Source organism: Panicum virgatum, chromosome 3K (assembly GCF_016808335.1).
Source record: "Panicum virgatum strain AP13 chromosome 3K, P.virgatum_v5, whole genome shotgun sequence".
NCBI lineage: Eukaryota > Viridiplantae > Streptophyta > Magnoliopsida > Poales > Poaceae > Panicum > Panicum virgatum.
The window spans coordinates 21,094,373-21,116,232 of NC_053138.1; the positions used below are offsets into that span (position 1 = coordinate 21,094,373).

A 21,860-nucleotide genomic window follows, 5' to 3' on the forward strand; every position below is an offset into this window, starting at 1 on the left:
CGGACGCGCACCTGAACGGCGGAGACGGCCCGACCCATCTGATCCGACGGCGGGGAAAACTCGCAGGGATAGCTCCAGAAAAACTCGCGTGAGGCAGTGTGCGGGCCACGTGACCCGCCACGTTATTATCTCGTCCCCCTCCGCCTCCGGCGAGCCGACCGGTGGTTGCGCGCCCCATCTGTGTCAGCTCCGGGCTCCGGGGGCGCCCGGTGGCTCGCCGGCTTAAATTAACCCAAACCCCCGTGGCATTCTCGAGCAGTGCCGTAGTCCCACGCTCCTCCGCCTAGTTGCTTGCTTCGCCATAACACTTTGCTTAATTAGAGCGGCGGTTTCAAGAGGTGGGCGTAGTACTGCTACTCGCCTAGAGGATTTGACTGGTGTAGGAGGGAGTGGGAGAGTAGCTGCGGCTGCGGCTGCGGCGGCAATCCGGGCGGGCATGGGGAACGCGAGCGCCAAGGAGGGGGAGAACGGCCACATGGCGTCGTCGCCGGAGCTGGCGGCGCCCAACGGCGGCGGGAGCAGCTCGGCAGGGGTCACCGCTTCGAGGCCGCCGCCGTTGTCGCGGCCGGACGCGGTGATGCTGGAGCAACCACCGCCCGTGCCCTACCTCTTCGTGCCGCAGGTGATGAACTGATGATGATTTATTGGTACCCAAAAGGAAGGAATGTTTCGAGAGGAAAAAAAAACCCTCTTCTGATGTTCTTGACACTTTCGCGTGATGGAATTGTTCCATTGCCTCGTTTTGTTGGTGCTTCGTGCGGATTGTGGTAATCCTAGGGTCTTGCAGATTAGCAATTTCGTAGAGGAATATTGCTGCTCGGTTGCTTTCTGCTCCTGCTTCGCGGACAAATTCAGTTTTGCTCGCTGTGGAGTTGCTTATTTTTTGTTGGTGACAGAACCTGCGTGCTTTCTTTTCTTTTGTAATCCAACATTGTTAATTAAATCTGTTTCGGCTGTAGGAGTGATGCGTATACCTGGATGTATCCTGCAGATCTGTCGAAGGACTGCAACTTATAGATCTTTGTGATGTTCTCAAAGAATGGAATCTTGTTCAGGATAACAGTGCACCATGCAAACATATAAAAAAAAAGGATCGAAAAAAAGAAAGATAAAGAGATAGGCAGTGCCACAAAAATATTACAGAGGGATTTGGCTGCACCTGGATTCTGCAAACGGATTTGGTAGTTCTGAATCTCGGATTGGGTTGGGTATAGTGGATAAGTAGGCCCCCACATATATACTTATTTAATCCTTCTGTTAGATATTTAGCTGCGGTAGCAAAAGTGACTAGATTTGTAAGTATTTTTGATTGTTCCATTTTTCGTCCACTCCACATTGTGACAAAACGTCTTGGTTTGAGGGCATGTGTTCTCTTTGAATGCATACTGCGGTTCGACAGTCAACGATTTACATTGTAGAACAGATTGCTTGCTCTTGGTTCTTGGATGGTCCCCATAGAAGGGGGAGATGTTAGGCGCCATGATCTAGAAATGTGATTCACTATCAGAAAAGCTTCTCGGAAAGAATCATGTGATTTCAACACAAGTACGGTACTTTATTTGAGGCTGCTTAAATGTGACCATTAGTTAGACCTGCAGCTGCACATTGTAGTATTTGACTGCATCATTTGATTATCTCCTCACCTGCAATTTACATGAGACACAGATGGCTGCCGCTTGGAGCATTAAGCTAGTAAGTCTAGTTGGATGAAGTTTTTTATTGAAGTATTTGTTTGACTCAATGTAAAAGATCTGCCATAAAGCAGATGTTTGGGCAATTTGATCCAACAAAAATGTAACAGTTCATACTCCTAATAACTTCCAGTTGTGTTTATAGTAACTTTGAAGTCATCTTATTACTAGCAGTATATAAGCCTCCCATTGACCTATGAATTCTTCACCACTCATCTTATATTACAATATCGAGTATTCCCACACCAATGTACAGAGACATAACCATACGCTTGACATAGTTATCCACTTGACTTTCTCCTCACAATTTCCGTTAAACTTATGAAAAGTTATGTACATTCTTAACCCTTCACTTTTCTGAAAGGAATTGCTAATCCTATCAGACTCCTGTAATGCTGGGGAATTTATGCATGGATTGCTTTAAAATCCTTTTATTGTAGGAGTATTACCTCTAAGCATATTTCAATATTGCTTAACTCATTTTCAGCTGGGACAAATTGCATTTATTGGCATTGCTGCTGGTCCTGCTTCAACTGACAAGTAACTGTACCTTGCAGGTTCCAGTGACTCCACTTCAGAGACCTACTGAATTTTCTCCTGTTTTCAACCATTCACCGATAAATGGAGCAGACGAGTCCACCACCAACCACTCCCAGGAGAAGGGGATTCCAACTCTGATTACATGGAGTCAAGGAGGAAATGAGGTGTTTCTGGAAGGATCATGGGATAACTGGACATCGAGGTATATGATAAAATCAGACTTTGTGTCTTCAGAAACCTTATTTATTACATCTCAGATTCAGGAGTAAACTCATAAACTCGGCATGTTAATCTCAGGAGAGCATTAGAGAGGTCTGGCAAAGATCACACCATCTTACTGGTTCTGCCGTCTGGAGTATATCATTACCGGATCATTGTGGACGGGCAATTGAGATACATCCCTGAGCAACCTTGTGTAACTGATGAGAGAGGACAACTGGCCAACCTCCTCGATGTCCATGTCAGTAAGGATACTATATTTCTGTTTCATCATTCAAACTTGTGAGAACCTAAACAGCAAAGCAAGCAAATTACTGGGGGTATTTTGCTCTAAGCCATCTAAATAAAGGTGCTCCATAACATAACGGTGTTTCCCATTTCATCTGAAAAACATCTTTAAATTGAACAGGATTATGTGCCCGAAAGTCTCGACAGCGTAGCTGAATTTGAGGCACCTCCATCACCTGAGCACAGCTACGACCTGCAATATCCGGGTGACGAGGAATTCGCCAAGGAGCCACCCACCCTCCCTCCCCAACTTCTCATGTCTGTCCTTGGTGATACTGATAACATGGATGATCAAGCTCCAAAGCCACAGCACGTCGTCCTCAACCATCTGTTCATCGAGAAAGGGTGGGGATCGCAGTCGCTGCTCGCCCTTGGAGTCACTCACCGGTTTGAATCCAAGTATGTGAGCTTTGTGCTCTACAAACCTCTGAGGAGGTGATACTGCTGAAGAAGAAAGGAGTAGCTGACATGGTAGTATTGTACAGAAGGGAACTGCAGGATCCCCTAGCTGTTCTTTTTTTTAGTATGCTTCTGAAAGTAATAAATCGGTTTAGTCGCCTGTGCTGTTCGAGAAAATGAAAATTATTGGTCTGAAAAGGACTTCCCTCCATGTAAAATTATGTGGTCTGAAAATTGTTGGAGTCATGCATTGTGCAGATATCTGGTCTCTGTTCTGTGCTGTAGAGATAACGAAAGAAAGCAGATAGTGAGACCAGCAAATCAGTTAGCAACTTGGTTGTATCGCATGGATAAAGCTGATGTGTCGATTTGCTGGAGAAAGGAAGTGGTCGATGTTTGACGTTGATGGCCACCATACAAACAAAGAGGTAAAGATAACGTTGCGCGATCACAAGCTACCTGGAATTGTCAAGAAGGTACGATGGTGACAGTGGCAACTGGCCATCAAAGAGCTGCTCCTTGTCAGTAGCGGTGGATCTCCAAGATACTAGAAAAAATCGCGGCGTTGCCGCTTGTGGGCAGTGAACATGCCCATTGTATTACTGAAGTTGATGGTTAGTTCAGCCAAAGATAAATTTTGCATACTCCAAATCATTGTTTGAGCTACTGCTTTGTGTATCATAAAAGTGTTTCTTTTTTTTCCCTTTGTAGTTAGGTATATGAGTACGACTAATGTTATCTGAATTATTCTTTGTGTAGTATATTAGTGGTATTTGTTTGTGTTAATTGGAAATTATCATTTACCGGTGATTATATATGTCAACGGTAGATTTTTCTTTTTTTTGTTCTCTATATATTTTGAGGGATAAATTGTCTTGCTTTTATTATATAAGTACCATTTTTTTTGCATTGAGATATATGTATTATGTTTATTGGCTATGTTTGTTGTGGTTGAAGAATGGTGGTAACTATGTGTTAAGGTGGGAAAGAAGAGTTAGTATTAAGCTTTCATATTTGCCCATTAAAAATATAGGCAAAGGTGTACAGTTAAAACAATTATAGTAAAACATACTCTATTATGGATCCAACGCATAAATATATTCATTGAGGATTTCGAAACAATTTAATTTTCTATTTACAATTTTTTCTGTGATTTGCTGCGCAATTTCAAAGTTTGAGCAAATTTATTCGTAATTGGAAAAGAATAATAGATAAGACAAACCAGCATCGGGCCGAATTCGGCCCACTGAGGCCGACGGAGCGAGTGGCAAGCTAGTCCAAGAAGGCTTGGACGGCGGGTTGTATTCCTGAAAAGTTTGGGTTTTTTTTGCAAAAAGAACTGAGAGAGGAGGTTGGACCGCGGGTTGATTTTGAAAAATATTTAGGGTTCTTTTGCAAAATTTCCTGAGAGAGGAGGTTGGACCGCAGGTTGATTTCTATAAAGTCCGAGGACTTGTTTGCAAAATGGCCGGGAAACGCAAGATCCGGGCCGTCCGTCCGGCTGATCCGACGGCCGGGAAAAGCTGGCGACGTGGCCTGCTTCTCTGGCCTCGGAATTGGCCGCGAATTGTAGGGTAAGATTGTATTACGTTTGCAAAAAAACAAAGTATTTTCGGGTCTTCCATGCTTCACGAATCACAACTAACGTTTGTCCGGCTGGGCTAGGTCTGGCCCTAGCAGACCTTTTTCATTTTTATATTAAAAAAAATTTCAAAAATATATGGCGAATAGGGAAATTTTCAAAAATGGGTGCCTGTCGCCCCACTAATGGGCAACAGGGTGGCTGTCGCTCATCCAGTGGGCGACAGGACCTAAATGTAAAAAAAATTACATTTAGGTCCTGGCGCCTAGGGAGCATTAAACAGTGAACTTGTAAAATCGATATAAAATCGTAGAAAAATCGGAAAAATACAAACTCAATTGTTCTGGATTCTATGAAACAAGATCTACAATTTTTGTTACATAAAGTTTTTCATTTGATCAATGTATCTAAATCAAGAAAAATAGTTCTTGTACCTAGAAAATTTGAAATAATTCATTTGGTCTAGTTATACTTATCTAAAATTTACCAAACTTTTTTATAGCTCTTAGGAAATAAAATAATGGTACTGTAAAAGTTATGGTTTCTAATACTCAGTATAGCAGCATGGATAAATAACCCATTTAAATTGGACATATTGCAAGATCTAATTTAAAAACTTATTCTAGAAATGTTTTCTGGGCCTACCAATTTTTTACAAGTCTATGCTCACCATATGAAACACTCTGGCCAAAGATGACATGCATCCAAAGGATGGATCTTAAGATTTAAATAAAAATGCATTAAACTGGTATTTAAAATAGAGCAAGATACATTGATCAAATGAAAAACTTTATATAACAAAAGTTTTAGATCTTGTTTCATAGAATCTAGAACAGTTGAGTTTGTATTTTTTCGATTTTTCTACAATTTTATATCGATTTTACAAGTTCACTGTTTAATGCGCCCTGGGCGCCAGGACCTAAATGTAATTTTTTTACATTTAGGTCCTGTCGCCCACTGGATGGGCGACAGGCACCCTGTCGCTCATTAGGGGGCGACAGGCACCCATTTTTGAAAATTTCCCTATTCGCCATATATTTTTGAAATTTTGATTTTTTTAATATAAAAATGAAAAAGTTCCGGCCCTAGCTTTCCAAGACAAAATTTCCAAGCCCATGATCCAGGCCCAACGCAGCCGATAGGCTCCGTGTTTTAAATCCGGGCTAATCATTTGAAATTTAAAGGTAATCTCAAAAAAAAATTGAAACTTAAAGCCGTAGAGACCATTCTGATACACAAACATGATACGCACGTGTTTTTTACAGGATAAGGGTGGTGTGTAAAACCCAATCTTTGTACACGGCGGAACTAAGTATCCAGGATGATCCAATAAAAGGAGCCATATCTCATTACAGCAAGCTTCAAATTTCAGATATCGACGACGGCAACAACCTTTTACCTTGAGCACCGGGCTCTGAATTTGAGAAACATCGGACTCCTGCAAAGCTGTAACAATGTCTGAACTTAGCAGTGTCTAGCAAGTACCAGTTCCTCCTACTTGGTCAGAAATCTCTTTTGCGGTTCAGGGATCAGGACTCCAGAGTCCTACGCATTCACCGTAGTTGCGACTAGAACAAACAGCGCTACTTCATCAGGCTTGCACCATCTGTATCGCGTTCAACTTCATCCAGAAAACAAATGCAGATTTTACGTGCTTCAGATCAGCAGGACTGCAAGCAGGCTTCGTCGGTCGTGCACACCACAGGTAAAAGAGACAGTCCAATATCATTACAGGAATGTTTGAATGCTTTATCTCGACGCCGCCAGCACTATAAATTGAAGGCCGAACTAACGTCTCCATCCACAAGAATCAGGCAAAGCGCCATAGGATCCTCCTAGCTCCTACATCCTACTTCCAAGACCTCCAATTCCATCTCTTTTAGCGATGGCGTCGCCCAAGATCATCGCCCTGTTCCTCTCCTTCGCCGTGGCGGCGGCGGCGCTGCAGCCCTCGGAAGCGGCGAGGGTCCAAGCCCAGCACGGGATGAAGGCGCCGGCGGCCGCGAGCCACGAGGCAGAGAAGGTGTCCGTACAAGCAGACGGCGGCGCGCCGACACCGCCCGGCCTCCCCGCCGGCGTCCAGCTCCCCCCGGGGCTGCTGCCGGCCATCCTGGGCCTGCTCTTCCCGCCGCTGGGCGGCATCATCAGCATCATCCAGCCGCTGCTCCCGCCGCTGCAGGGCGGCGGCCAGCTGCCGGGCGCCTCGCCTGCCCCGCCGCCGCCGACGGAGTGTATGACGCCGCTGGCGGCCTTGGCGCCGTGCACGGGCTACCTCACCAACGTCACCGCCGTGGCGCCTCCCCCCGGCGAGTGCTGCGACGGGCTCAGGGCCGTCGTCCGGGACGCGCCCATCTGCCTCTGCCACGGCACGAACGGCGGCATGAACCAGCTCCTGCCCAGGTCCGTCGACCCCCTCCGCATGGCCGTCCTCCCGCTCGCCTGCGGCGCCGTGCTGCCGATCCAGACGCTCCTCATGTGCAACTGTAAGTTCTACACATCTTTTTTTTAATAAAAAACCTGCAGCAAGTTACTACGTACAGTATCCTGCATTGTTATTTTCAACAGATTTTATATGATGACTGTCCTTGCAAATTGCAATGAGATTGACCTGATGATCCTGTGTGTATTTGACCTGGCAGCGAACCAGGTGCCGCCGATAATGCCACCCACCCCGCCTGCCACACCTCCTCCAGTGTCACCGTAGACGATGGCGCCGTCGAGGTTGTCTGTCGATACTACTCAGGCTAGTTTGTCTTCTTAATTAGTTTCAAGATGGTACTAGCCTATTAGGATAGTTTAGATTAGAAATTGAAGTCATCGTAGAGAGTGTTAAGTTAGATGTTTGAGTCGTGTTAGTGCAGAGTGAAGTCATGTAAACAGCTCTGTTTCTTGCAACATATATACTACATGATGATGCGTCAGTGGATTGGATGCCATTATTTGCTTCTGATTCTGAGTCTGATCGTACAAGTACATGGCTGCACATCCAATACCTATTTTCATCTTCTGAAAATCATCACTGGACTGGATAGAGTTTGGCGGTGCTGCCGCCGCCTCAATGCCTCGTCTTCTTCCTCTCCTCGCCGGCAGCGTCGCTGCGGACGGCGCGAAGCTTACCCGCGGATGGATGATCGCTGCCCGTGGGCCTTTTTCGTTACAACGGTGCCGCCAATCAGCCAGCCCATCGATCGAAGGCCCCCTTCTTACGCTTTTTTCATTTTTATATAAATTTTTTTTCAAAAATATATGCCAAATAGGGAAATTTTCAAAAATGGGTGCCTGTCGTGGGGGGGCGGGGTGGTTATCGCCCATCCAGTTAGCGACATGACCTAAATGTAAAAAAAATTACATTTAGGTCCTGGCGCCCAGGGCGCACTAAACAGTGAACTTATAAAATCGATATAAAATCGTAAAAAAATCAGAAAAATACAAACTCAACTGTTCTAGATTCTATGAAACAAGATCTACAACTTTTGTTACATAAAGTTTTTCATTTGATCAATGTATCTTGCTCTATTTTAAATACCAGTTTAATGCACTTTTATTTAAATCTCAAGATCCATCCTTTGGATACATGTCATCTTTAGCCAGAGTGTTGCATATGATGAGCATAGGTATGTACAAAATTGGTAGGCCCAGAAAACATTTCTAGAATAAATTTTTAAATTAGATCTTGTAATATGTCTAGTTTAAATTGATTATTTATCCATGCTGCTATACTGAGTATTAGAAGCCATAACTTTTACAGTACCATTATTTTATTTCCTAAGAGCTATAAAAAAAGTTTGGTAAATTTTAGATAAGCACAACTAGACCAAATGAATTATTTCAGATTTTTCTAGGTATAAGAACTATTTTTCTTGATTTAGATACATTGATCAAATAAAAAACTTTATGTAACAAAAGTTGTAGATCTTATTTCATATAATCCAAAACAGTTAAGTTTGTATTTTTTTCGATTTTTCTATGATTTTATATCAATTTTACAAGTTCACAGTTTAATACGCCCTGTGCGCCAGGACCTAAATGTACCTGTCACCCATTAGGGGGGCGAGAGGCACCCATTTTTGAAAATTTCCTTATTCGACATATATTTTTGAAATTTTGTTTTTTTTAAATATAAAAATGAAAAAAAGGCCCTTTCTTTACTGGGCTTGGGCTTGGAGTGAACCAAGAAGGGAAAGCCCAGCAAGATTAGAAGTACGATGATCCGATCCGGTGGCATCGTATCGTGGCCAGTATTTTCACGCAACGCGACTTTTGCGAGCGATCTGCGTCGCGGCGTACAACACTACTACAAGTGCATGTCGAAGTGCACAACAGCTGCACAAGGACACACGTCCGGCTGTTTGGTCTTATGCGTGTGCGGTCACGGAAGCTGCTCGATCGCGCTCTGTCGCTTGACTTGTTCTCGTCGCTCCTTGGAAGGCTAAAGATGCCGCATCACCTCATGGGAGCTGGAAAAAACGCCAACGTTCGTTTCGCGCATGGACGTGGCAGAGGGATTAAAGCTGCCTAGCTAGCCCTATTAGTGCACTACTATTTTTTATTTTTTTAATTTAATTGTAGGTTGTTTTAGAATTTCAGGGTATATATTGATTTTGCTATTCACCTTGAATATACACTATGTCTAAATATATAGATAAATTTATGTATCTAAATCACAAGCAAAAGAAATTATATACCTATACTAAAGTGCCAACATTTGGGGAGCTCCCGTGAGTTATGGCCCCACGTGGGATCCATGGACTGTTCATGCAGGTCCCACATACTGTTTAGGCAGGACCCATTTACTATTCAGACAGGACCCACGTGGGACCCACATACTATTCAAGTGGGACCTGCGCACATTTGGTGGAGCCTACGGTTCTATTAAGTGGGTCTATCTTTCAAAAAAATATATCTTCCTTCCATTATTTGACAATATAAAATATATTTAATTATTTTCTGCATATAAAAATAATAACTAGACTTTGTATACTACATTCCTATGTGGCAGTCCTACTATTTTTTGGGTTTTGCTTTCACTTCGTAAACTCACAAAATATAATTGAACTATTCATTCATTGCTAATCTTACTTTTTTCCCTACAAAAATCAATAATTAATGTAGCCCAATCCATCAAATATACCTATTAACGTAAAAAAAAATTAATTTCTAAGGAAAATTTATCTGTACCTCTATACTAAAATGCTTGGGATTTGCGCGCTCTCGGACTCTGAACTACTATGTCGCTTCACTGTAACTTTTAGATTTGATTTTAATACATCGATGTAATGTTGCTTCGAATATAGTAACAGATAATATCTTTCCATTACTACTTTAGATCAATATTTTTGGTATAGGCGCGCATAGCGCGCCAACCTAACTAGTATTACTCCTATAGCATCACGTGAGTAGGAGTTGGGGATCGGAGCAACACATGACACGCACCGTCTGGTAACCTCTGGAACCACAAAACGAATGGTCCATTCAAATTCAAAGATATAATAAAAGTTGAAATAATTAAAAATATTTCTCATCAAGAATAGATCCACTATATCCTCATAGAGGTTCCATTTGTCAGGCTAAAAAGTTTGACTAAAGGGATAGAGTTCTTTTTTTATATATGAGAAATATTTTCACCAAAATTCTAATTCTTTTTACACCAAAATATCTATCTACTCACCTCCTGTACCCGCATATTACTTTCTTTGTCACACACTTTACTATTTTTGCACATGCATTCACCCATAATTCACATCATTATTTATTTTGGAATGGTAATAATTGAAATCATTGTTTTATAGAGAAAAAAATATGTATTATTTTTAAAATAAAAATAAATGACATATATCGTTGCTTGATGGATGGAAAATTAAATACGTGCCATCCCACTAGTAGTCCAAAGACTTAAACATATTCTATGTCCGACTTTTATTAATTTTATATTAACACCGTCAACAACAAACACACACCATACATTTAACTAATCCTAGAAAAAAAATCACATACCGCTGGCCATAGTGTCAAGCTCAAGATGGATTGACGGAACATGGAATCTTTGGTTGCCTAGCGCCAAAGAAAGGGGGAAAAAAGGAAAAATAAAAGCCAAAAGGAAAAAGGCGTGGCGAACCGGATACAAAAACCACGGCTAGAACTTGGAATCCTCCCATTGCCTCACCGCTGCCTATAAAACCGGCCCGCGGGCCGGGCCTCCCCGTTCCCCCATCCGCGCAGGCCAACCAACAGTGCCCTCCCTCCTCTCCTTCCGCGTCGCGTGCCCTCGCCGCAGCCCATCCCCATGGCAGACCAGCTCACCGACGAGCAGATCGCGGAGTTCAAGGAGGCGTTCAGCCTCTTCGACAAGGACGGCGACGGTACCCGCCTCACCTGGCCCCTCCCCACCCTCTCCCTGCCCCGCTAGGTTCCCCGCGATCTATGCTCTGGCGGCTGGATCGGGATCGAGCTTTCAGCCCCGACCGATCCGGCCCGAATTGTAGGGATTATGTCGGAGCCGTCGGGGGTACGGCTCCGGATCCGGCCGGCCGCGTGACGTGGTGCCTAGGGTTTGGTGATCTGTGAAGTAGTTCGGTGGTGTTTTGCCGTTTGGGGGCGTGGGTTGCGCCCAGCGATTCTAGCCATCTAGGGACGTGTTCATTCCCAGCTACCAGCTGTTTATCATCTAGGATTTTGCTCGCAAGGCGGGAGAACAGTGAATTTTTTTATGATTTTGCAGTGCTATCGAGGGGAGATCGATTTGGGGATGATAGTGAATCGTTTACTTTCGGAGATGGGGTTGGAATTCTAACTAATATCTAGGGGAGCATTCATGTACAATGGAGTAATGGATAGTGAACATAGTATGATCCGAGCATCTAACTTTGTGAGACAGGTTATTAGCATAGCGTACATATGGTTGCATGATCTACTCATCAAGTATCGGATATATCTTATGGAAAGGGTAGTTGGATATAGATCATGGAGACTGTATGCTTATGATTTTGAAGAAAGGGTGCTGGCTTTGAGCTATGCCTAGAAATTAAGGTGTGAATCTGTTGTGGTATGGTAGTATGATGTTGAGCAGTGGTCGTTTTAGCTTGGAAGAAGAAGTGTTATAAATGTTATTTTACTTTGATTTTTTTTTTTTTTTGCTATGATACATGATAGTCTTGTAGCATATTTGTCCTGCCTGTTTATGAGCCAACAAGTTGGTCATAAAATGTTTATTGTGTAGTCTTGGACCAGGCATAGTAGTGCACTCTTTATCACACTTTGCATTGTAGCTCATTTCTAAATGTCCTTTGTTCTGTTGAATACATATTTTGACTTTCATGCTAGAGCTGGGTTTGATTACGCAAATTAATAGCTGTGAAGCATGTTTATTAAAGTGGCAGGAAACTGATTATGGGACTAGAATTAAAACCAGTCACTGCATTAATGTGTTCATGTTGCCTGAATTATGGTCACTATATTCTTAATTCCACTATTTATATTGTTATGTGATAAATGAATCCATAACTTAACTGTTTGTATTGAGATGTTGATGACCAACATCATAGATATTTTCTGAAAGTGACCGGCATTTTACTATTACCTGTCATTTTACTTGTTTGGCATAACTTCCATCCTTCTGAGGTGATGCAATACTTTGCTCCTTTAGGTGGCTTTTCATTCAAGCAATGCTTGTTTATCAATTCTTTCCTGCTATAGTAAGCTATTATTGTAATTCGATGGGTGAATGGAAGTCCTTGGCATGCTGAAAGTGATCATGTCATTATTATGTGCTCTGTCTTGTTATAATAATGTGAGCTAAAAATAGCCTTAGTAGCTATGTAGTATTTGGCTTCAAATTGAACAAGCTAGGACTTCTATGATTTATAAATCCTTTATGAGAAGATTGCTTGTTTTCTAATACTAATCTTAAGTTTGATTTGTTTTTCCTTCGGCAGGTTGCATCACTACCAAGGAGCTGGGAACTGTTATGCGCTCCCTTGGCCAGAACCCTACTGAAGCAGAGCTGCAGGACATGATCAACGAGGTTGATGCTGATGGCAATGGTACCATCGACTTCCCAGAGTTCCTGAACCTGATGGCAAGGAAGATGAAGGACACTGACTCCGAGGAGGAGCTCAAGGAGGCTTTCCGCGTCTTCGACAAGGACCAGAACGGTTTCATCTCGGCTGCTGAGCTCCGCCATGTCATGACCAACCTTGGTGAGAAGCTGACCGACGAGGAAGTCGACGAGATGATCCGTGAGGCTGATGTGGACGGTGATGGCCAGATCAACTATGAGGAGTTTGTCAAGGTCATGATGGCCAAGTGAGGAGCAGTCCCCCAAAAATAAGTTTGTCCAAAGCAAACTGAATTATCAGGCTCACAAGCTGTACTTTGTCATGTCCCGTTGATGAGCACGTATCAGTATCATGCAGGTGGTAATGTTGAGTAGTGGTCGGGTTAGGTGGTGTAGTCATGGGAACGCGACATCAGATACCTGTTTCTTTTGATTGTGATGTTGTTATCTTGCATTATTGCGCCTGTTGGAGCTTTAGGATTTGTTGAAGTTCATATTTTCGTGGGTATTGTCTTTCTTTTTTTGCGCAAGTCCTATCTTTCGTTTCCAATCCATCTGCATTTCTGGTAATGTTAAATTTGCGTGCATGATATGTGGGGGTGGATGTTTTTTTATTGGTTCTACCCTCGCTCTAAGTGGCCATGGACAAATCTGGATTGAGCAAGTGTTTGCTTTGACCGTTGTGTTCTTGAGGAGTCGTGCCAAAATCTTTCCAGTATGCCGGTCCAGAGACATTGGACTATGATGGAAATGGAAGTCCGGTGATTCCTTTGATAATGCATCGTTCTAGAAAGCGCTCATGACTAGTGACAGCAAATCTCTTGCGGCGCTGTTCCAGCTAATTATTATTCAGGAACGAATCATGAACAGAGGAACAGATTAGGTGTTGTTCCAGGCTGTTGAAACAAGTTGGTTCTGAAACGACAGTTTCATCACCACTGTCTCCATGGCTGCAGTACGAGTTGGTATGGGGGAAGAACAATCAAGGTGTGGAAAAAAAAAGGAATTGAGTGGTGATTGAGGGGCCGTTTAGTTGCAAATGCGAAAATTTTTGGATGTCACGTCAATAGTTTGACCAGATGTCGGGAGGGTTTTTCGGGCACTAATTAAAAAACTAATTTCAGAGCTCACTTGGAAACCACGAGACGAATCTTTTGAGGCCTTTGACCGCGTCATTAGCACATGCGGGTTACTGTAGCACTTATGGCTAATCATGCACTAATTAGGCTTAAAAGATTTGTCTCGTCATGTACATCCAAACTGTGTAATTAGTTTTGTTATTCAATTACATTTAGTGCTTCATACATGTGTTTAAAGGAGAGGTGAAATTTTTTGGGAACTAAACGTTTTGGGAACTGAATTGTTAACCTTTGATTTCAGCTGCTCCCCTCTGTCCCCCTCTTTGGCTTCTCTGATTCTGGCAGACCTCTTTTAATACTGCTCGTGTCAGCTGCCGGATCTCGATTGGTTGCTGCTAATCGTGATGGGTTAGGTGAGGATCATGGCGGCATGGCCTATCTTTACATGCACCCTAGATTGCCAGATTGGATCACGCCAGGGGTGGATGAAACGTCGCTTTTGTGATTACTAGGTGCTGCCACTGAATCGATTTAAGTTTGGCTATTCCCTGCCTGACCAAGAAAAAGTGGCTTATTGCCAGATCGGAGATTGGAGATGGTTTGGCTTTCCCTTTTGACCTGTCGGAATCGAACCATAGAAAAACTCTGCACTACTTTCTCGAGAAAAAACAGTTAGCTGGTGTGCTGGGAGAGCGAGCAGCTCGGGCGAACATGGCGGAGAAGCTGACGCCGGAGCAGGCCGACGAGTGCAAGGAGATCTTCGACCTGTTCGACGCCGACGAGGACGGCAAGGACGCCGCACCTAGCTCTCTCCGCCGCCACGCACAAAAAAAAAACTATTTTTTCCCCGTCTCCTTCCCCTGCAGGTCGCATCGCCACGGGCGAGCTCGTGACGGCGCTGCGCTCGCTGGGCCAGAACGTGGACGAGGCCGAGGCGCGGCGCTTCCTGGAGGACGCGGGCGTCCCCGCGGGCGCCGCCGCCATCGACCTCGCGGCGTTCCTGGCCGTGGCGGCGCGCAAGATGGGCGCCAGGCCGTCGGCGGAGCGCCTCGCCGAGTGCTTCGACGTGTTCGACGACGCCCGCGGCGGGTCCATCCCCGCGGAGCAGCTGCGGCAGGTGATGGTGAGCCACGGCGACCGGCTCACGGAGGAGGAGGCCGACGCGATGCTCCGCGAGGCCGACCCCCGAGGCGAGGGCCGCGTCGACTACAAGGAGTACGTCAGGGTGCTGCTCAGGGACAAGAAATGATCCGGTGGCCCGTCGTCCGTCGCCGCCGGTGGCCACGTGCATGTGATCGCCGGGGATCAAGATTATTCGGTGTCTGTCTGTCTGTCTGTCTTAACTTCGTCAGTGACTCAGTGTTGATGAATTCTGGGTTTTGTACCAGTCGCCACAGGCGATTACCATTTCTTCCGGGTAATCTTGTGTTAATCAAGCTACTAGGCACTCTCGCAAAAAAAAAAAAAATCAAGCTACTAGGCCCGAGCACGAGCACGACCGCGATCACAGCTCGCAGGATCCATCAGCGCCGGAAAATTTCAGCGTTCCAATCTTCGTCGTCCGGTGGGCTGGGGGGATCGCGATTGCTTCGTCGTTGGGCTGAGGCCCGTTACATAGGCCAGAGCGCTCGCCCAGAGCCGCAGAGCACGCGCACGCAGCCGCAGCGGCAGCGGCAGCGCGGTTCAGCTAGCTGTTCAGTCCCACCTCGCCCAGCCAAGCGAAGCCGTGGCGTCAACTCGCTATATAAGCAGACCCTGGCCGCCTTCTCAAAGCATACCTTTCTCGGCCTTTTGGCTAAGATCAAGTGTAGTATCTGTTCTTATCAGTTTAATATCTGATATGTGGACTATGTGTCCACTTCGATATTAAATTTATTTTTTGTGGGGAAGGGCCCACCACAGTGGCTTGCTACTGGGGTCCTTGAGCGTCGCCCAGCCGTTGCACTGCTGGCAGGGCCTGGCGCACCCCAACCAAATCTAAATCAAATCTAAATTAAACTTGACGATTGTTTCTATTTTGAATTGAAGACTTCTTGAATCGATTTGATTTGATTATCTCTGCTATTCAGTTGGAGATATCTCTGTTTGGAGCTTATTTGGGCCCGACGGACTCAAAGGGAAGGCCCAACAAGTGCTTCGCTCGCAGACTTCTGCCAGCCCACGCCACGTCAGCCTCGTCCTATCCTCTGGCGACGCCGCGTCACCGACCACGTCCTATCCACTCGCCCCCCGACTGCCTACTGCGCCAGCCATCCAGCACCACCGCTCGCCCCGACACACCCCGCCGAGCGCGAGAGCTCGTCAGGTTCGTCTCCATGGCGGTCGCGGCCGTCTCCACCTCACTGTGCAGCGGCTCAGATCAGCTCGTTCCGAGGCCGAGGTCTCTGGACCACCATCTCGGCCGCTCGCTCCTCTGGGGGCGGATCGCCGGACAATGTCGGCGCCGAAGGCCGACGGTCTTGGCCGCCGCTCGCAAGCCGCCGGGGGAAGCAGAAGAGAAGGTCCCCGCGTGGGCCAAGCCCGGCGCTGACGAGCCGCCGCCCTGGGAGCGCAAGGGCGGGGCCGTGCAGGGGCAGGAAGCCGGGCAGGTGCCGTTCTACGCGTACCTGCTCGCGTCCGCGGTCACCGCCATCGCCGCCGTGCGTTTCTTGCTTGGAAACTCCTCCTTTTTCCTTTCCCCGCACGCGCGATGCGCTCGCCACTCACCGAAGCCTGGCTCGGCGTCTTTTCTGACGAAATGGCTCCACACAGATCGGCTCCATCTTCGAGTACACGAACCAGCGGCCGGTGTTCGGGATAATCGGCTCCGACAGCGCCCTGTACGCGCCGATCCTGGGCTTCTTCGTCTTCACCGGCATCCCGACCTCCGTACGTATAGACATACGCACCGGCACCGTGCCTCCTGTTGTGGGGCCTGCCTGGTGGTTGTTGCTGACTGGACTGACTGAAGAGTTGCCGTGTAAATTTCAGTGGTTTCTGTGGTTCAAGGCCGTGCAGACGGCGAACAGGGAGGCCGAGGAGCAAGAACGCAGAGATGGATTCCTGTGACTTCAATTCATTTGCCGGTGCAGAAGAACAAGCACAACATCGACGGCATACTTAGCCTCGGCTGATGTAATGTATCTGTGTTTTAGAACTGAAGAGAGCTGATCAGTTTGCGGCGGAGGAAAAAAAAGAATATGTGCAGATTAAAGAGGGTTTTTCTATATGCTTGGAGTAAGGTTCTGAGTGTCATCATATGAATGGAAAATATTTGTTTCCTTGGTTTAAAATATAGTGTGTTTTGCACTTGAACTGAATGCTTCTTGCTTCTAGCATTACCCCACCTAGCATTGTTGTTATTGAGCAATTGTGGTAGATCTCCAGTCACATTTTGGCTCAAGTTTGAAATCTCAAGTTCTGACTTCTGCCAAACTGGAAACATACCAAATGTACCGGCAAATTCCAAGTTCAAGGCCGGTCACACTGGGGCCAAAGAAACCAGCTGAAAACTACTTTTTGCCCCCTAAACCCTAAAAACTTTTTGCCCCCTCATTTGACATTAAGGGCTTTGCATCGCCGTCAATGTTAGTGTGTTGTGGTCGTGGTCATAGCAGTGGCCGGCAAATTGTATCCACTGATGATGTCTTGAAGATGAATGTGTGTAAGAAATTTAGAGAGATGGAAGCAGTTTGACAATGAGTAGCATATTTACGATCTGTCTGTACTCTGTCACCACATTCTCTCCGGATGGCCACAGGTTGAGTACGCTGGCAAGGTTGTCGAGTGTTGCCAACAGCACGTTTGGAACTCCTCAGTCCCCACAAGCTTCCTTTCCAATTTTTTTGCATTGTTCTTGTAATTTTCTGTTTAGACTCTGCTTTTTTTATGATTCTATTTTAGGGTGTAGAGAAGTTGGTCCAAGTTGATTCCGGAGGGGTCCAATGGAGAATTCACTTGGTGCACCAAAACTCGGGCCTGTTAATTATGTTCTTCATTGTTCTTTCTTTCTTTATTTTCTCATAGGCGTAAGCAATCCTATAGTCATTGAGCTCTGATAATAAAAACATACGTGGGGTAAAATTGCACTTAACCTTGGAATTGAGAACTTGAATGCTTATTGCATTGTATATAGTGATACTATGATACTTTTGTATGATCGGTATTTTTTTAGCAAATTTGTGTACTTTGAGAGTTCCTGTCTTCTACTTTTAGGCTGTTGCTGGTTTAGCAGCTGATGAGCAGATAGTATCAAGAGCAAACTAGCAAAGTCAGAGTCCGCCAATTATGAAAATTGAAAAATATTAAATCTTGATTATACACTACTGCTTTCTCAGAATTATACTCTAAAGCAGCTGTATGGAGAACCCATGCCTGTAAAGGAGTTCGCTGATCGTGTAGCTAGCTATGTACACTTTACTGGTGACTTAATAATCATTTTTTAAAAATAAATTAGTCAAGGACCTAGTAGTGTGCTTTGATAATATGTCTGCTTGACATGTTTGTTGCAATTTGGTTCAGGATCAGGCCTTTTGGCTGAGTTATTCTTGGAGGTTATCATAGGGATGGGCCGCAGCTCTACATGATCCAGTCTTCAGGGCTGTTCTATGCAACATGCAAGTTCTTACCATTATACTTGAGATTGCCTTCATTTTATCTTATTTAATTGGATTAAGAAAGGAGTCAACGGCATACTGTCTAGTTTATAAGAATATATAGGCCTTATGGTAGTGGCTGGGTTTACCAGCATATGTGATGAGCTGATTTGCATTTCACTTGCATTCGCAACTTTGTTTGATTGTATTAAGAGTAGGATATTGCAAGTAATGTCTATTAGAAATGCGCAGTGCTCGTTTCATGATTTGCGCATTTGTTATTTGACTAAAATGTTTTGGAGCTGCACTGTGGAAAGAGAAATAAGCTGCTAAAACGTGGTCAATCATTTCAATTTAGATTATTTAGCTATTTGTTTTCTGATTCTGCCCTGTTTTCGGATTCTGCCCAGTTCCCTTTGATCCTTTCTTTCTTTTTTCTCACCAGGACACATTTAGTAGTGTCACATTCGTATCATATTGCGCTAAATTAGATTATCGCATAAGGACCCCATCTTAACAGTTTGAAGTATATGACTTTAGGGTGTTATGCTTGTGCTCTGTTCTTCTGTGTACAATTATGCATCAATGACCCCTCTACAGCTATCATTAGTACATATGCTTGTTTTAATGAGTAGCAGTCCATGTCAAATACTCAAATGGGAAAGGTGCTCATATTCTTGTGTTGGGATTCGGGATTAGCACATACCAGAATAGACTTAGTTTTTCATTTTGATGTATAATCTACTCTTCCATCTATTTACCACCTTTTTTTTCCTTTTGGATATTATTAATAAATACTAAGTAAGAAACAATCTCTTTTCTGTATCCATGACAGCAATAATTTGCTGTTACTTATTTTGGAGTAGACACGAAGCTTGGCCAGAGGCTGCAGTTCATAGGACGACGAACAGATTTTGGGCTTGTTTAGCAGAGCTCCGGCTACTCCAAAAACGACTCCGGCTCTGGCTCTTTTAGTGAAGCGGCTTCTCTGATGAAGCTGAAGCTGTTTCGAAAAAACGTTTGGCAAAATAGCTCCAGCTAGCTATTAAAATACTGAGAAAGTATAAAATGACCATGATACCCTTCTTTTTTATTTTTCATTCTTATTTATTTTTCTTTCTTCCCTTATCCTTTCTCCCTTCTCCCCCAATTCGCATCCTCCGCCAGCCTCCCTCTTCGCCCGACGCCCTACCCTGCCCGGTCTTCCGCCGCCGCCCGGCTGCACCTGGGGCACAAGTTCCCGCCGCCGCCGACCTCCTGCCGCCTCTCGGCCGCACTAGGGGCCCAGGCTCCTGCCGCCGCTGGCCTCCCGCCCCGCTCCGCCTGGCCTCCCGCCGCCGGCCTCCCGTCCCGCCCCGCCCGGCCGCGCAAGGGGCCAAGGCTCCCGCCGCAGCTGGCCTCCCGCCCCACTCCACCCGGTCTCCCGCCGCCGGCCTCCCGTCCCGCCCCGCCCGGTCTCCTGCCGCCCGGCCGCGCAAGGGGCCCAGGCTCCCGCCCCACTCCACCCGGTCTCCCGCCGCCAACCTCCCGTCCCGCCCCGCCCGGTCTCCTGCCGCCCGGCCGCGCCAGGGGTGCAGGCTCCCGCCGCTGCCGGCCTCCAGCCCCGCTGCGCCTCACAGCCGCTGCCTCCCACCGTGGCCTGCCGCAGCTCGGCCTCCACGAGGAGGCGTAGTGCGCGCAGGCGGAGGGCAAGGGTAGTAGGGGGTCTCGCGAAGCTACCGGAGCCGCGCGGGGCCACGTTTTTTTGGCTCCGCCTCCACTGAATCGCTCCAGAGATCATGATTCCCGGGGCTCCCCGGGGCTTCATTCTCGGAGCCGTGTCTCTGCATCCCATTTGGGATGGGCTCCAGCAGAAGTCGGTTTTGGAGCCGGAGCCCTCCCAGGGCCTTCATATGAAAAGATGTGGTTGCATCTGTACAACCATTTTCATAGTCGCTAGGGGCTTTGGGGTTCTGGAAAGAGCTGCCAATTGGCAGCAGAATACAATAGGCTAGCAGCCTAGTTCTCTACTAGATTAGAATAACAATAACTGGAGGTTTTTTCTTGGCACGGATTCTTGTGATTTGCCTTATCGAGGTGCTGGTGCCAGTGGCGGTCCTGTTTGAGAGATTCCATGATTCCACACCAGAGAGTAGTGTATACTTCTGTTGAAAACTAGCCTTAATTAAAGTGGCATGTTAGAATTACCCCCAGAACCGATCATTCACAATTAGCGCAACTTAAGTCCTCTATTGCTCTTGAACCTTATTCATTCTTTCCTGAATCTAACGTATACATGACACGACGAAGCCACGGACAAAGCTTTTGAGAGCTGGAGTGGGGGTGTGAAGTGCGATGAATTGGATCAGGCGTCGGTGCGCATAATGTAATAATCGGACCACTAAAAAAGGCTAATTTGTTTCAGTTGGGAAACCCTTGTTGTCCCGGTTTCCCAACCGAGAACGCCAGGCCGGGACAAAGTCCTTTTGTCCCGGGTCTGGCAACCGGGACAAAAGATAAACCAACCGGGACAAAAGGTGCTGCCAGCGCCACGTGGCTGGCGCACCCTTTTGTCTCGGTTGGTGTTACCAACCGGGACAAAAGGTCCCTTTTTCCTGATTTTTTTTTCTATTTCAATTATACTTTTGCATTTCAATTAAACTTATGTATTGGAATTCAGTGTGTATGATCTCCACTAATATATATATAGTTACTTATATAATATTTGTCCTATATAGTTTTCATATATAAATTAATTCACTTATATATATATACACATATCTATACATGTGAATTCCTTTACATATGAAAATGTCTAGGACCAATATTATATAAATATATACTCCCTCCTTCCCCGTTTATAAGGCATGGTGAAACATGACACGGTCTTCTAAACAACACTTTGACCATTTATTTATCATATATTATATCACTTTTGATTATAAACTTATAATCATTGTAAAATATATTTGATTATGAATCCAATCATATGAAATTTGCATTATAAAAATAAAAATTTAATAGTCAAATTATTAGTCAAAGATGACAAGGTTTGAATCTTGATATACGTGTATGCCTTATAAACAGGGAAGGAGGGAGTATATATTATTGGAGTGCTTATATATAATACATACATACTCATAAATAGAAATTTAATACATACACACACATATATATTTACATAGCTATATTCGTTCTTAATTACATATATATGCGTATATTATCATATTTGCTGCGATTGTCAATATTAGATAGTCCATCATAGTAGAATTCGCCTTTTGGATCGAGGACTTGCTCAACAATAAATCCGGACAATTGTTCTTGAATCGCCATAATCTTTTCCTCCGGTATGAGTTTATCGCGCATCTCCTCGACCTATGGAAAAAAGGGATAATTAATTTCGACTAATTAAAATACGAGTTCAAATATTAACAAGTTTTTTACTTACTTCCTCCT

General features: G+C 45.1%; 5 protein-coding genes and 1 non-coding gene across 8 annotated transcripts; all 6 read left to right on the top strand.

The window, feature by feature from the left end:
* Positions 1 to 133: 133 nt before the first annotated feature.
* LOC120698292 (SNF1-related protein kinase regulatory subunit beta-1-like) lies at positions 134 to 3,788 on the top strand. Of its 2 annotated transcripts, XM_039981829.1 has the most exons (5): positions 481 to 622; positions 960 to 1,692; positions 2,249 to 2,433; positions 2,529 to 2,691; positions 2,860 to 3,788. In XM_039981829.1, the coding sequence occupies exons 2-5, from the start codon at positions 1,666 to 1,668 to the stop codon at positions 3,175 to 3,177; spliced, it is 693 nt and encodes a 230-aa protein (XP_039837763.1). In that variant the 5' UTR covers positions 481 to 622; positions 960 to 1,665; the 3' UTR covers positions 3,178 to 3,788. The 2 variants fall into 2 exon arrangements, with proteins under 2 accessions (XP_039837762.1, XP_039837763.1); XM_039981828.1 differs by lacking the exon at positions 960 to 1,692 and having other exon boundaries at positions 134 to 622.
* A 2,721-nt stretch (positions 3,789 to 6,509) lies between these two features.
* On the top strand, positions 6,510 to 7,655 carry LOC120701315 (non-specific lipid-transfer protein C6-like). The gene is made up of 2 exons (XM_039985419.1): positions 6,510 to 7,202; positions 7,359 to 7,655. The coding sequence occupies exons 1-2, from the start codon at positions 6,605 to 6,607 to the stop codon at positions 7,421 to 7,423; spliced, it is 663 nt and encodes a 220-aa protein (XP_039841353.1). The 5' UTR covers positions 6,510 to 6,604; the 3' UTR covers positions 7,424 to 7,655.
* Positions 7,656 to 10,849: 3,194 nt separating this feature from the next.
* On the top strand, positions 10,850 to 13,293 carry LOC120698293 (calmodulin-2). Its single transcript, XM_039981830.1, has 2 exons — positions 10,850 to 11,078; positions 12,651 to 13,293. The coding sequence occupies exons 1-2, from the start codon at positions 11,003 to 11,005 to the stop codon at positions 13,022 to 13,024; spliced, it is 450 nt and encodes a 149-aa protein (XP_039837764.1). The 5' UTR covers positions 10,850 to 11,002; the 3' UTR covers positions 13,025 to 13,293.
* A 1,052-nt stretch (positions 13,294 to 14,345) lies between these two features.
* LOC120698294 (probable calcium-binding protein CML9) lies at positions 14,346 to 15,291 on the top strand. The gene is made up of 2 exons (XM_039981831.1): positions 14,346 to 14,638; positions 14,718 to 15,291. The coding sequence occupies exons 1-2, from the start codon at positions 14,563 to 14,565 to the stop codon at positions 15,098 to 15,100; spliced, it is 459 nt and encodes a 152-aa protein (XP_039837765.1). The 5' UTR covers positions 14,346 to 14,562; the 3' UTR covers positions 15,101 to 15,291.
* Positions 15,292 to 15,625: 334 nt separating this feature from the next.
* On the top strand, positions 15,626 to 15,822 carry LOC120701622. The gene has a single exon (XR_005686187.1). It is a non-coding gene; the product is annotated as a U2 spliceosomal RNA (small nuclear RNA).
* On the top strand, positions 15,642 to 17,150 carry LOC120698295. 2 transcript variants are annotated; one of them, XM_039981833.1, is made up of 3 exons: positions 16,044 to 16,490; positions 16,603 to 16,719; positions 16,822 to 17,150. In XM_039981833.1, the coding sequence occupies exons 1-3, from the start codon at positions 16,167 to 16,169 to the stop codon at positions 16,897 to 16,899; spliced, it is 519 nt and encodes a 172-aa protein (XP_039837767.1). In that variant the 5' UTR covers positions 16,044 to 16,166; the 3' UTR covers positions 16,900 to 17,150. The 2 variants fall into 2 exon arrangements, with proteins under 2 accessions (XP_039837766.1, XP_039837767.1); XM_039981832.1 differs by having other exon boundaries at positions 15,642 to 16,719.
* Positions 17,151 to 21,860: the final 4,710 nt, after the last annotated feature.